This window comes from Styela clava, chromosome 1, assembly GCF_964204865.1.
Source record: "Styela clava chromosome 1, kaStyClav1.hap1.2, whole genome shotgun sequence".
NCBI lineage: Eukaryota > Metazoa > Chordata > Ascidiacea > Stolidobranchia > Styelidae > Styela > Styela clava.
This window is the reverse complement of record NC_135250.1, coordinates 17,779,245-17,793,596: the sequence shown is the minus strand read 5'-3', so window position 1 is coordinate 17,793,596 and position 14,352 is coordinate 17,779,245. Positions and strand designations below refer to the sequence as shown.

The window sequence follows — 14,352 nt, the reverse complement described above, 5'->3', positions numbered from 1 at the left end:
ATGGAATTGATAGGAGGTTGGCAGACCAGCATGGCATTTACTAATTGTATACCCAGTTATTTACCTGGTACATTCTCAGACTGAATAAGATGAAATATTTGTGGAAATGGTGAAGGTTGCTCGTCATTGCTATCTCCATCCATAATAACAGCTGCTTTATGCCACAACGCATATAACGCTTCATCCATTGCTCTTATTCTCCAGCTATCTGCCTCACTTCCACTAAAAATCGAGACAATTTAATTAATTTCAAAGTTTAATTTACACAAAAGTTTTGATTTAAAGATAATTTTATTATACTTCTCAATTCTCATACAAGTTTCCAAATTTGCAATGGATTGACTTTATGAGTATTCTTATAACCTGTTAAAAGTTTTTATGTGCATAAAAGTACAATGGTCGCCTGAATATTCACACTAAAATGGCATGAAAACAATTGTAACCCCAAAAAGCTTACCTAAACACAGGGAATCAAAAAATCTCGAATAAAACCCGATTTTCTAAAATAAATTCTGATAATTGAAATTGCCGTTTTTTGTAAAATTTCATCGTGATAATTGTACTATTCATCAAAATAAAATTTGATTATACTGAACAGAATTTGGCATGTGTTTCGGTACTTATTTGAAATTGAATCACCTGCAAACCGAACATCTACCAAAAATAATATATTGTCCGTTATGGAAATTACTTTCTTCATCTAATTTATCTCATCTCTTAGTTATATATATATTTGGTTCAACTTACCCGCTTAGCAACATATTTTCATTCTCTTTCAATACACCATGATCCTCCTACAAAAGAAAGTATATTTTATAGCACTTCATAATCTGCATTTATCAGGTATCCAGGCAACATATCTGTATTGTTGTGAACTATCATCAGTTTAAGTATGGACCCTTCAGGAATTCTGTTCTCAACATGTGAACCATATACACCAAATTGTTGCAAAGTAATATTCAATGCAATGAACAGTCCATTACAATGCCTAAGATTTTTTTTCATCATTTGTTGCTAAAAGTTGGAAAACAAACATACTTCAATCGCATTGGCAGTATCAGGCAATTTCTTTTGCTTTTCATTCTGCACTGAAATACAAAAAAAATACTTATACAGATATAATTGGAATGGAAAGGCAAATCTATATTTATATACATATGTATAGAAATTACTTTTATCAAAGTCTTTTATGTTGAGAACTTCAGTGCCAAATTTGCCAGTCCTGAAAAATATTATTAATTTAAATGTTTCGGCACATATAACATTGGTAGTGAAGTTACAAAAGTCTTGATGAGGTATTCTACACTTATGAGGTGTATTCCCGATTGAAAAAGAATGTGAGTGGTACTAGGCGAGAGATACGTTGTACTAAATTATGTATTGTTGGCTTGAGTTTCACATGAACAGTGGTATTTACAAAAATTTCTTTAAGTTGGTTCCATGCAGTTAGGATCAAAGAATTGTTTGCTAAAAATTTAAAATTCATTCCAAGCTTATCAACAATAGCAAAAGGTAGAATAGAAAAAGCGATTCAGTTCTAACTCGAGGTTTGTAATGAACCTCAAAGATTAAAATGGTTGAAATATTAACCATTATGCTGTCACAGAACTCACATTTTCAGAATATCTTCCAAGTAATATTCTTTCACATCATACATCTTACCAGGTACTAAAGAGTAAAAAATGATTATATTGAAAAAAATTTAATTCTATTTTTTGCAAAACATGACTAATTGACAATTTTGTGTAATATCTTCAAAATTAAATTTATATAAAAGAGATGCCAGTGCATTCCGACTCATTTCCAAATATTTGCTAAGAACAAACTCTCCCAGTATGCAGTGTCAAGCGCACTCAAGTTAACATTACAGAGATACAATGGTCCTGACCACATCAGATCATAAACATTCAGAAACTGGCCTAAACAGACTGATTCATTTTGTAGTCAAGTTTAGGAAAAACAAAGGCATTTTATAACAAAATCATATAATAAGAGTACAAACTTTGACACCAAAGATATGATGAAAAGAGAATAAAATTGTAATGACATGATTGTTGACCCGGTCAAAAATGTCTCTCGATGGATAACACTACGAATCAGCAGGTGGAATGTATCAGCCCCATAACGAGGTAAAAAAGTCAATTTTTTATTTTCATTTCAGTAAAATGCCATTATATTTTACTTACTATTTATTACTGGGCATGAAGAAAAGTAGTTGACAAACAATTCAACATCCAATGCAGCACTCATTAATACAAGTTTAAATTTCTGATGTCTCGGGGATATTGATTTTTGTGACTGAATTAGTTGACGAAGTTTGATCAACAAAAAATCACAAAACCTGTCTCGTTCATGTACTTCATCCTGTTAGAATACAGTTGAAAAAGTTGAACAACCAAACACCATTGAAAGTCACTGATAAAAAATAGGCATAATTTCAACTAATTCGCAGAAAGATCCCTGTTATGTACAAATAATATCAAAATGATTCCAGTTAATTCCAAAAAATAAAAAGTTGCAGATGGGCAGCCAAATGATGAAGTGTTTTAATGTATGGCACAGAAGTGACAAGATTCTTTTCAAAGAGAATTACATTGTAGAAAAGCAAATTTTTCTGAATATGCCATGCTCTGGTATGCGCCAATAAATTCTTTTCATAATATTCTGTGCGTTGTGCTCAACTCTGTTGCCATCACAGTTGGGTTCATATATCAGACTTTAATACACTGGGGTACATGTTGAAATGGAAGATTCTGGTCTTTTGGGAACATGACCAACAACTTTTGTATTAGCAGCTTAGCTGCTTACCAAAACCCTTGTTCAGAAAAGATGCTTGCAAACTTTTGAAGACTTTATTACTCAACTATGGGTAATTTAGCCACAAAATAAATTTGATTGTCAGCAATAACAAACAACAGAAACGTAACTGTACTCCTGTAGTGTGTGTACCGGATTAGGGTTAGGCCATATTTTTATTCCGATTTTCCTTATTTTAGTTCTGATACGAGTTCGGGGTGTTGGCCAAGTAAATATACCACCTGCCCATAGGCTTCCGTCCCTTTACACATCGTGATGTAAAGTAGGCAAACAAAATTAATTACCTCCATATTTTAGTACACACACATTCCTGGAGTGCCAACGAAACATCCTCAAATTTTTGTTTGCTTGTTATTTGACAAATTACTCAAAATTTAAGCCCAGAAAAATAACTGATAATATGCAGCTACTCTTTTTTATGTAACATGATAAAAAAAAATACACACCACAATGACATGAGTAACAGTTGACAATGAATTATCTCCAGCCATCAGTGTACGAAGTAATACACCATTTGTACAAAATGTGAGGAGTGTTCTTGGTGAAACTCTGCAAAAAGATTACCAAGTAAATTAGCGGTAATATTAGTGGTGAGAACATTGAAAGCCAAATATCGAGTTGAGACCATGCCTACCACCTCACCCATGGTGTAAAATTTAAAAATTGGATGAGCAATGCCAAATTGAAAAGACAATTGGACTTCCCTTCAATAGTAGCTATCTCCAATTATTTATTAGAATTCTCGTATTTAAAATATAACTGTATTTGACCAGCAGAAAAGAAAAGCTAATGAGACTTCTTAATCATATTACAAAAGGAAGATGGATGGCATATCATCAAATGATAATTCAAATAAATGTGTTCATATCAACTCAATTCTTTGTCAGTCAGTTAGACACTAATCCCATGTAGCACATTTCAAATTTAGATTTTCTGTGATCTTGTAGACATGTCATTTCATGTAGTACGGGCACTCATTTGTAAAATTACATCATTATACATGATGAAAGCGACAAAATTAAAGACCATGTGACTAATATGGTAGCGATTCAACAGAAGCATGCATCAAACGATTGATTAATCTTAATCTACACGAATATTAATAAATTTAGATTTTTAATGATCGATCAAACATGATAAATTGAAAATCATGTTTTTAGCAACAGTTTATTGTTATCTCATACTTGCCCAATGATAAAAAAAACTATATCTAATTGTTTTAGCAATATGCATTAAACTACTAGTGATGTCAGACATTAGTCACATGAACTTGCTTATGTAGAAACTGTTACAATTATTAAACAGGCTGACCATGAAAAATTTTGTCCAGATTATTTTTTGAGTTTGAGAAAAAGATCTATCTTGTTGTAATCTCATTTCAATTCAATTCCCTAGACATTCCCACAGACAAGGTAGAGAGTAGAGAAAAAGGAATAGCAAGGATATGAATAAAGATATATTGATTTGCATTAGGTAAGAAAGAACTCTATTCCATAAGAATCAGAAATATCAACCACCAGATGTTGAGGTGATTACTTATTGATTTTTATGCAGGAAATAGATTTACTATCTACCTACCATAGTTCATAATAGGAATTCAGTGACTTCATAGGGAACAGGAAAATATAACAGAATAATGTCTGTACATTATGCTTGCAAATATAAAATTACTGATATGGAAAGACTTAAAAGAAGTGGTAAGGATTATAGTGTAGATGGAAATGATAATATTACACTATTATTGGAATACCTTCACAAATGTATTGCCTGTTTGTCTTTTTGCAAGATATGTAATAAATACTGAACATTATAAATGAGACTAAATTTGCTCATGACTCTTTTATTTTTGTTCAAATTACTATAAATATGTCACATTTTAAAACTTCGGTACTCCTGAAGTATGCGCACCGAGATGTCGTATAACCTCCTGAACCCTAACCTGGTACACAACCTGAGTTCAGGTTGTGCGTCATCTTGGTGCGCATACTTCAGGAGGTCCAAAACTTCTTTATAACTAATGTTACTAGCTTCCTTGTAATTTAATGCAGTTTATATTCTAGTTTATAACATTTTCCAAGTGTTTCAATCATTATTTATTCGCCAGTATACTCTAATAAAAGTCGATGTGAAGAGCAACTTGACAATGGAAACACTGCATTATGTAAATACCCCCAGGCTGTTATTGCAAAAGTGCAGAAGATTTAGTGTTTTTGTAAGCAGAAAGATGGCAACTAGTTTACAGTTTATTTTGAATTGGAGGTGAAAAGTTTTAAACATGGAATACAGCCTGGCTATAAAACTAGAATTAGGTATTGTTACTAACTTGGAATATCCTATGTGAGATGATGACAGAATTTTATTAAACAAATAATCAAGCAAAAAAAAATCTTCCAAAAGCTAAAACAGCTATTTAATATTCGAAAAGATAATGTGAAATTATAAAAATAAAATTGCTTAGTGAGTTAGTTCAACAACTACCAAATATATTACAGTAAGTTCAAACAGGATTGGTGACTGTTTTTGCCTCAGGCTCTTACATGTAGCATGAGGTTTATATATATGAAAATCAAATGTCATTTTCATCATAATTATTATGACTACATGGAATATTGCCACTGATTTTCTTCCAAAGTTTCTTGAAAAAACAGTCAGATAAATAGTTAGGAATAACCAAAAAACATATTGAATAGGTGAAAACAATATTAAGGAACGCAGTTTGGGAATTTCAAACGGTCAGTATGTGAAGGCAATTATTCCGATTAGTTTTCCTAGGTTTATTAAAATTCAAACGATAACTAACATTATTGATACAATTGTATCTATTTTGATGGAGCTTATATTGAGAACTGTTGCTTTTATTGTCCTGTCATGTTAGTTAATATTCAAATCCAATTTTAGATTTATATTTCACTGAACATGTGTAATGATAAAGTAAGAAACTTTAATTGTGGCCATTCATCCAAAAACAGTAATTTTCGCTGTCTGATTTTATACAAAAATATTGTTTCAAAAAAGTGTTGATTTTAATTTTATAATCCCATTCTTACTCAACTTCCCTATTGGTAATGAGCTAAAAACCGGTGTGAATTCCATCACATCATGTTTCTATTGATAACATTATAATCTAAGGTAATCATGGTAGCACTGCATATACCATGCATTAATTTACTTCCTTGTAGAATTTGAGTTAACTAATTATAGCGAACATGACTAAAAGCTATATGATAGAATTTTTCTGATTTAGTTTTACAATTGGTTATGAATATCAGTATATATCTAAGTGTATATCTCTATCTATCCAGTATTTTGATATTTTTATTTTCACTGGGTACTATGAATATGATACTTTTTCGTCTGTAAGTATTTAGTGTTTCATATTGTAATCCTTGTTTCAATAAAATACAACATAAGGAATATTTTATTCAATGAAAGATATAGAATATTTAATGAATTGGAAAGGAATTTATCAAAGTTGAAGAAATAGAAGATATTATGGCATCTTCAAGTACACTTCTGTCGCAAATAAATGAGGATTTTCTCACATGTCGAATATGTATGGACTCCTATAAGAAACCTAAAGTGCTCAACTGTCAGCACTCATTCTGTCTCTCGTGCTTGGGTGAGTCAAATAAAGATCCTGCGAAATAAAGCTTCTCACACCCGCTTAAAATTGACCATTATTTGGAATCATTCTATATTGAACTGAAAAGATTTTCTAATATGATTTATCCAAGAATTTAATTTGTTTTAGACAACTCCGGTTGTTACCAAAGCAACACGGAAATTGAAATACCAAACTCCTTATAAATATATTGGGCACTAACGTATGAAGATTATCTCAAACAATTATTAGTTACACAAGGCTATTTCCCATTTTTCTTCTACTTTTTAACGATCATTAATCCATACGCTTGACCACAAAGTAATCCATCCTCGTGTATTAGGAATAATATGCAAGAATGTATGAAGAACAAAGTCAATTGTAATGATGATACAATGAATATAATGATTTAATATTCTAGAATCATGCAAAACCACTGAGAATGGCTCATACATGTCGTGCCCTGTTTGTCGACAACGTACAGTGCTGGGAATGAAAGGTGTCAGTGGCCTCAAAGATAATTTTGTATTTTCGAATATGGTTGAAATGATGGAAAATTGGAAAAGATCAAAAAGGTTGGCATTTGTTTGAGAATTTAAAACCGACTTGTTTTTGATTTTCCCACCATTTATATTTTAATAAATCAGATAAAATGGAGGCACAAATTGAGTGGCTAAAATTTCTCCAGTTCAGTGTGAAAGCAACCATTCAGTGTCAAACCCTCTGTGCCAATATTATGACAGAGAGACCTGAAATCAGGGGTGTTTAACCTTTGTGAACCTCTCAAACACCTACATTATTCTACAAGGATTCGTCTAACGTTCTGAACAGTCAAAGTCAAGTGTTCAACCAAGACTTTATAAGGGGGGAAACAAATTTGTGCAAACCCAGATGAAGAAACACTGCTTTGAATACTCAAGGACAACAACTGTTTGATCTCCGCAATATGTCAGAACATATTATGGGGTCCCCTTTCAGTTATGGAGGTCACTGATGAAATGACCGAAAATTAGCTATCCCTATCTAATATTATAATTCTCCAATAACTTCTAGATGTACTGATATTACAAATATAGCTGTTGCGCATCTAAAAAATACTTTAATAAAAAGATATTTATTTCCATACAGCCCAAGTCCAAGACGAAGCACAGAATCATTAGAAGATGCTGAAATTCTTTGTTCTACTTGTCCAGAAACAGAGCAAGCTATGGCGACATTTCAATGTTTAGATTGTTTGGATATGCTTTGTGCTGACTGTGGGGCGTTTCATAGCCGGACCAAGCTGACAAAAGACCATGAGGTTTGAGTTGCAAAATAATTTTGACACAATGTTGGTTGTTGCTTAACTATAATTTGTGTAATGAAGAAACAATAAAAAATAATTGTAGCAAATCTGTTTCTTCAAAAGTCGGACGAGATAAACATTTGCCCTAAAAAGTAGATAAAAATAAAACATATATTGGAGCAATTTAAATGAGATTGCTATTTATTAGGTGTAAGAAATACTCAAGTCATATTTAAGAGCAATGTAGGTAAAATAGGTTTGGTGATCAGTGACAAGTCATCTAAATTGGTATTGTCATTATATGTTTGAGCTCTCGCGTCAAAAATTCTGATGTAGCAGACCAAAACTTTATCAATGTTGTCATTTGATTTCGATCTGGGGCAAAGGCATACCAACCTCATACTTATATATCTTTGTTATATATGAAGGTTGTTCCGATGCAAGAAATTGAAAATGGATTACATGAGGGGAGATTAAGACTGGTCCAACTAAGCAGATGTTCAAATCATGAAGTAAGCAAATATTTTCAATGTTCATTAAAATAAAATTTATAAACAAAATGAAAGCAGTTAAATTGGTACTCCCGTAGTATGTGCACCAGGTTGAGGTTAGGCCATAAATTTATTCCGATTTTCCTTATTTCAGTTCTATTAAGAGTTTGGGGACTGTTTGTGTTAGCCAAGTGAATATGCCCCCTGCCCATAGGCTTCCATTCCTTTACACAACTTGATGTAAAGTAGGCAAACAAAATTAGTTACCTCCATATTGGTACACATGCTTCTGAAGAGCCGTTAAATAGAATTTCGGTGATTCAAACATGTTGAAAACTAATTACTGTGATAAAATGCATATAGCCTATCCAAAGAGTTCTTTATCCAGTACATGAGAGCTTCATAATGTGTTCGTATATATCCAAACTGGAATTTTTCTTTGCAATATTTTTATTTTCTTAAAGTTACGAATATAATAAGGTTTTGTTCAATCGTTTACATACCATGACTAAATTTCCGAATTTGTTTTATTAAATGACTGTAATAAAACGCAAGCAATGGAATTAGGGTGTTGAATACTGTTGTTAAGATTAAATAATCACAATTTTTCGTTTTTTTTCTGCTCTTATAGATTCAAATGAAGAACTATTGCAATGACTGTGATGTACCAGTATGCAGAGATTGTATTGTGGAAATTCATGCAGGTCATCATCTTGTACTTATTGAAGAAGCAGGGAAAGAACTAAAGCATAAGGTGAAACTTTCATCAATAAAGATACTGTTGTAATTACGTTTAACCTTTCCAGGTAGATTGCATTCCATGAAAATCTAAGAGGTCAATTTCTCTCTAAAAAGTGGACAAGTGGACAATATCATAATAATATTTAAACGAGAACAGTAGTCTATATATAAAAGAGTTGATGTATTATTGAGTTTGGCCCAATGCCACGTGGAATTACAAATTCTGTATCATTAGTGTCTCATCAATAATGACAATGCTCTAATTAAACTTAATGACAATTGACAATACTTTGATTAAACTGTCTCATTATTTTCAAGATTTTTGCAGACTTCATAAACTGTCCAAATTACTTCGCAAATACATTTTTGTGGATTAGAAAAATAATCAGCTAATTATGCTCAATCTGTGGCCCAAAACTATCTAAAAGTTACTTAATTCTTATGAAAAATTCAACATGAGAAAATATTGAATTCCAGAAGAAACATAGGATAGATACTGTGGGGTGGGGTCAAATAGAAAATGATGCCTTATTACTTACATAGAAAAATACAATAAAATTGGGGAAAGGTCATTAGAATACCAGAACATTACCTCCCTGCCATAATATTAATATAGATACAATGTGTGTTTTAGGTAGAAGATATGAAAACAGATCTGGAGCAGGATATTCACATCTTAGAAAGATCAATAGAAGAAATTGATATTGCCAGAGAAAAAGAAGAAGATGAATTCAAAGAAATACAAGACAGTATCAAAATCAAAGCCAAGACATTCATTGACGCAATCAAAAAGGTGTGATATCATTGCATAGCATTTGTATGGAGCTAATACTGAGAGTTTTGTACTTGGCGCGATGGCTTGACAATTCCATTCAATCCAAAGAATGTGTTTTTTGCCAAATGTCCATAAAGAGATTAGGACTAATTTGATTCAAGATATAGCTAAATTGAAATACCGGTACATTTAAATCCTCAGGCATATTATTGAGTTGCCTTCCTATGGTTTTCTTATTTTTTACCCTGATTTGTGATATCCAGAGAAGAGATCATCTCCTCGAGAAGGTTGAAGAAGTAGAAACAGAGAATATGGAGAAAATGAACAACTGTAAAGATGGCTTGGAAACTCAGTTGAAATGCATGGAAAACTGTGTCCAGTTTTCAAACCATTTATTGGAGGTATGTCATTGAGAATATATCTGAACTTTGTGTTGAAGCTTTTATTAAAATCATAGATTCGAACAACACTACATCATAAAGTCAGTATTAAGATTTGAATCAACTCTGTTCAACACACTTTGTTACACACTCGCCAGTCGCCATTGCATACAGTGTTGATCTCCGAACAAAATTGGTAAAAAACAATGTATTGTGAACTATCGTAATCAAACATACACAGCAAAATAAACACTTTATTCATGATTTTTCAACAAATGAGAAGACTAATAATAACTATTTCCTCCATTTTTTAGAACAGCACTTCTTTTGAAGTCGTAACAATGCAACGACAGATTACAGAAACTGCGAAAGAACTCCAGACGAAGACGAAAGAAGTATTGGAAAGAAATGATGAGACAATCAAGTCTTGCACTGATATCAAGTAAAATTCATATATATTTTTTCATCTCAAGTATTTTTATGTTGAAAACAGGCAGTTTGAGAGAATCCAAACACAAAAAATGATTTGGCTTGAAACACATAAACATAGATCATGAAAATCAATTAATACTTTTATATCTAAATACAGAGTTAATTTTGGGAGCCCAGAAGACATATGGGAGATTTTTGGAAATATCGAAATAGGTAAGGGTGCTTAATTAATCATGTTGAAGGCTCAATCTAGTATATTAAGTGAAGCATTATGTTCCCACTGCTATTCAATTATTTTATTTAAGCAGGCAATGAGGAAATCAACAAGACGAAGATAAAGAATGTTTTAGATGATTCAACAAAGTCCAATTCTGACAAAGAAACGAGTCCAAAAATTCAACCAAAACCCACTCCAAGAAGACATACAGGTATTACAGCAGATATGAAAAAAGAACGAAGCAAATTCACTTTGCCTAAACCCCCACAACCAACAACAAGAAGATCATCAAATCATTCAATTCAATCAATGGAACTAGATGTAGATGAATCTGCAAATGATTCTCCCAAACCAGCAATTAGGCGTTCATCTGAAGAAATAAAACTTGAAAGACAAAGCAGTCTGATCGTAGAAGTGCTACCCCATACTCTAGGTAGACCGTCAAAATCGAACTTGAAGCAAAGTCAAGAAAAAGCAAGAAGTGTTATGAACTTGAGCACAGGTGATGGAGGCTTATCTCCAGCACGAGCTGCCCCAGTGCCACCACCATTGTCTCCACTGCCTAAAAGGGTAGAGTCACTAAGAAAAAAGAAAGCACCAAAGCCACCACGTAAAAGTGGCAAGGTGCCACTGATGCCACCACCATTGCCACCTCCTCAAAACAAGAAGCCACTTCTGAAGACCAACTATCTTACACCAATTGAAGCAAAAAGATTGGTGAAATTCGGACGAAAAGGGAAAATAATAACAAATGGCGAATTTTCAGGACCACCAAGATATGCAATTTTTAGTAAAGTTAAGAAGAAAATTCTTGTACTTGATGGCGAAAACCGACATATCCTAATATTCAGTGTAGAAGGCTTCTTTAAGAAAAGCTTCCGTGTAGTGATACCTGACCAAGGTAAAAACAACAATAAATACAAAATAGGTAAAAAAATTTGAAAAATAGATGTGGTTTGTGTATTGTAGAATTACGATTGCATGGGTGCCTAAGGTTTATAATGTTAACAACAGTAATTGCTTTTGTTCACCAATAGTTAACATTCGTATTTGAATCATTGCATATATGATACTTTAATTATCAGAAATTCTAATCCTAATTTTCTATCTACATTTGACTGGCTGGTGTTCTACATATAACAACGTCTCGACAAAAATTCATCAACTGTTTTGTTACTTCATATATTAATAGCACAAGCGAAACCAATAGCAATTGCAGAAGCCGGAACAAATCACATTCTGGTCTTATTTAAAAATTTTATCACAAATTGGAGTTGGGATGGTGAGATGGAAGATATCTGGGGGACAACAGAACTCATCGATGCAACTTCTATTGCAAATGACAGTCAAGGTAAGAATTCCCAACAAACAATTAACGAATATCCATGCACTTTATTGGTCTGCCAGATCCCCTCTTTTAGCATATAATGCCAGTTCGTCAATAAAAGGAAAGGCAATAATCATTCAATAAGGCACAGGATAATTGAAGAGAGAAATCAAATGATTGTTGGCACTTGAATGCTGTTCATTGCAATGTCAAATATTTTTGTCGCCTGGTCACTGTGCTCCCCCAGTGTCCTAAAGTAACCATAACTAGCTGAACAACAACCTAAGTGGTCGGAGTCAGGATAAAAGTGATATGAGTTTATCACAAGTTAGTATATGACTTATAAGTACTTTTAATAAGAGTTTAAGCCAAGAATACCGAATTTTGTTTAAACCTTTCAATACAACAAAACCTTGCATATCAAAAATCTACCACAGGACGAATATTTGTCAGTGACCAAGAGAAACACATGATATTTGTATATGATCCCCATACAAAACATAAAGAGATGCAAATTGGAGGATTTGGAGACAGAGATGACTTGTTTAAAAGTCCAAGGTGAGTGCATACAGAAGCAAAACATAATGAACTGCTTGATGAACATCTTTACTATCGATAACTCTCAATAACATTTATTTCTAACAGGTTCTCTTATGGCAATAACATGAATTGTTTCGGTGTTGTTGGTATCTATTGATCTTTTCACTTTAGTTGAAGGCTCACAGTTTAGCCTTGATAGTTTTTACTCTATATAGATTACATTCTCTATTACAGGAATATTTGCATAAACCAATTTGATGACGTAATTGTATCAGATCACCACAACCATTGCATTAAGGTGTTCAATAAAGATGGAAGCTTTTTATACAAATTTGGAGAGAGAGGTAGGAAACACGATACCTAAGGAAAGACCATGTTTTATTAATGAAGCTAGCATAAGATATTTTGTCATGTTCAAACTGTTCATATTGACAATGACAAAAATTTAAAATCTTTTTCTTTTCAACACAACAGGAACTAAAGATGGTGAATTAAAATATCCTGAAGGTGTTGCATGCTTCCAGTTGGAAGATGGAAAAGATGGGATACTTGTTGCAGATGATGGAAATTGTAGAGTGTCACTATTCACTTCAGAAGGAAAGTTTTTGAGTCAAGTTTTAACAAAAGATGAGGACAAGGGACTAAAAAGCCCACAATGTGTTTCAGTGTCTTCCACTGGTGAAGAAATGCTTATAAGACAAACAAATCTGTTACAAATTCGGGTATACAAATTAATCAAAGTTGAAAAATGATATCATACAATAATGCTTATTAAGACATGCACCAGTATTTAAATTTGTCAAAAATTTGAGCAGACTTCTTCAAAATGAAAAGTTGGTTCAAATATAGTTTCAGTTTAAGTGTATAGTATGCTTTAAAACGGGGGTTCTCAACCTGGGGTTCGGGAACCCATTTCCAGGGGTACTTTGATGGCAGTTGAGATTTCATTTGTTGCTATTTTTTAATATCCTTCACTACCAGAGAAAAATGCGCGCCTATTGAAACCCAACGCAGGTTTTCCCTGGTCTTGCGTTGTTGTGATGCAACAATGTGGAATCCACGACTTTCCAGCCAAACTGTGAAATCTCAAAAGACAATGTACTGCAAGCATTGCAGAAAGTGATATGCTAATCGGAACTTAAGAGATATTTTAAGATTTCATTCGTTAGGCGGAGAACAAGGGAAATAACATCAACACACAGAATTAATTTGGTTACAGCATTTGGTCAATAAATTGTTGTTTCAGCAAATAGTTAGTCAGTATATCACAACTTTGTTTGGTGTCTGATTACTGGGGGTTTGGGTTTCTTTTTTTCGTGACTCGAGGGTACTTAACAAGAAAAAGGTTGAGAACCCCTGCATTGAAACATGGATGCTTTTCTGTGAATCAATGGTGATATACGATTATGAATGTGATATTGTGTTTATATTTCTGTAACTTTGTTTTAAAGTTCCGCTTGCACTGTGTATAAATATAGTAATAATTTATCGATTAAACTAGTAAATAAATAGAATTCAACCACATATCAGTAGTGTTCAAAATGATAGCTGTTCAACTGGACGATGGGAGTACAAGCAACTATCAGCCAGGCCCATGATTATTATATTACTGAGCATTTCACACGTTGCTAATATTATGATTACTATTTACATATATTCCATAATCATAACACAAGTACCGTATATTTATGTCAAAAGTTATTGCAAGCCCTGTGCAGTTGTTTTTTATTTAGTCTGCAATCGCAA

General features: G+C 32.8%; 2 protein-coding genes across 6 annotated transcripts in view; one reads left to right on the top strand and one right to left on the bottom strand.

The window, feature by feature from the left end:
- Positions 1-14,352, bottom strand: part of LOC120325526 (3'-5' RNA helicase YTHDC2-like) — a 39,300-nt gene that overhangs the window by 17,315 nt on the left and 7,633 nt on the right. Inside the window, exons 8-14 of the mRNA XM_039391643.2 lie at positions 3,264-3,366; positions 2,187-2,364; positions 1,614-1,668; positions 1,173-1,222; positions 1,039-1,088; positions 748-794; positions 65-222 (exon numbers count right to left, since the gene is read on the bottom strand). Of these exons, the coding sequence (XP_039247577.2) occupies positions 65-222; positions 748-794; positions 1,039-1,088; positions 1,173-1,222; positions 1,614-1,668; positions 2,187-2,364; positions 3,264-3,366 (641 nt within the window). The remainder of the gene's footprint in view (positions 1-64; positions 223-747; positions 795-1,038; positions 1,089-1,172; positions 1,223-1,613; positions 1,669-2,186; positions 2,365-3,263; positions 3,367-14,352) is intronic.
- Positions 4,213-14,130, top strand: LOC120325527 (uncharacterized). 5 transcript variants are annotated; one of them, XM_039391645.2, is made up of 15 exons: positions 4,213-5,549; positions 6,250-6,436; positions 6,840-6,993; positions 7,547-7,718; positions 8,132-8,215; positions 8,826-8,948; positions 9,570-9,728; positions 9,974-10,111; positions 10,405-10,532; positions 10,680-10,735; positions 10,828-11,667; positions 11,932-12,090; positions 12,504-12,624; positions 12,841-12,950; positions 13,081-14,130. In XM_039391645.2, exons 2-15 carry the CDS (start codon positions 6,310-6,312, stop codon positions 13,356-13,358), a joined length of 2,649 nt encoding a protein of 882 aa, XP_039247579.2. In that variant the 5' UTR covers positions 4,213-5,549; positions 6,250-6,309; the 3' UTR covers positions 13,359-14,130. The 5 variants fall into 5 exon arrangements, with proteins under 5 accessions (XP_039247579.2, XP_039247578.2, XP_039247580.2 ...); XM_039391644.2 differs by having other exon boundaries at positions 4,213-5,563; XM_039391646.2 differs by lacking the exon at positions 4,213-5,549 and having other exon boundaries at positions 5,585-6,436; positions 10,831-11,667.

Coding starts and splice junctions, on each gene's coding strand:
- LOC120325527 (XM_039391645.2), top strand. CDS start 6,310: ATGGCATCTTCAAGTACACTTCTGTCGCAAATAAATGAGGATTTTCTC. Junction 10,533..10,679: donor AAGTCTTGCACTGATATCAA/GTAAAATTCATA, acceptor ATCTAAATACAG/AGTTAATTTTGGGAGCCCAG. Junction 12,625..12,840: donor GACTTGTTTAAAAGTCCAAG/GTGAGTGCATAC, acceptor TCTCTATTACAG/GAATATTTGCATAAACCAAT.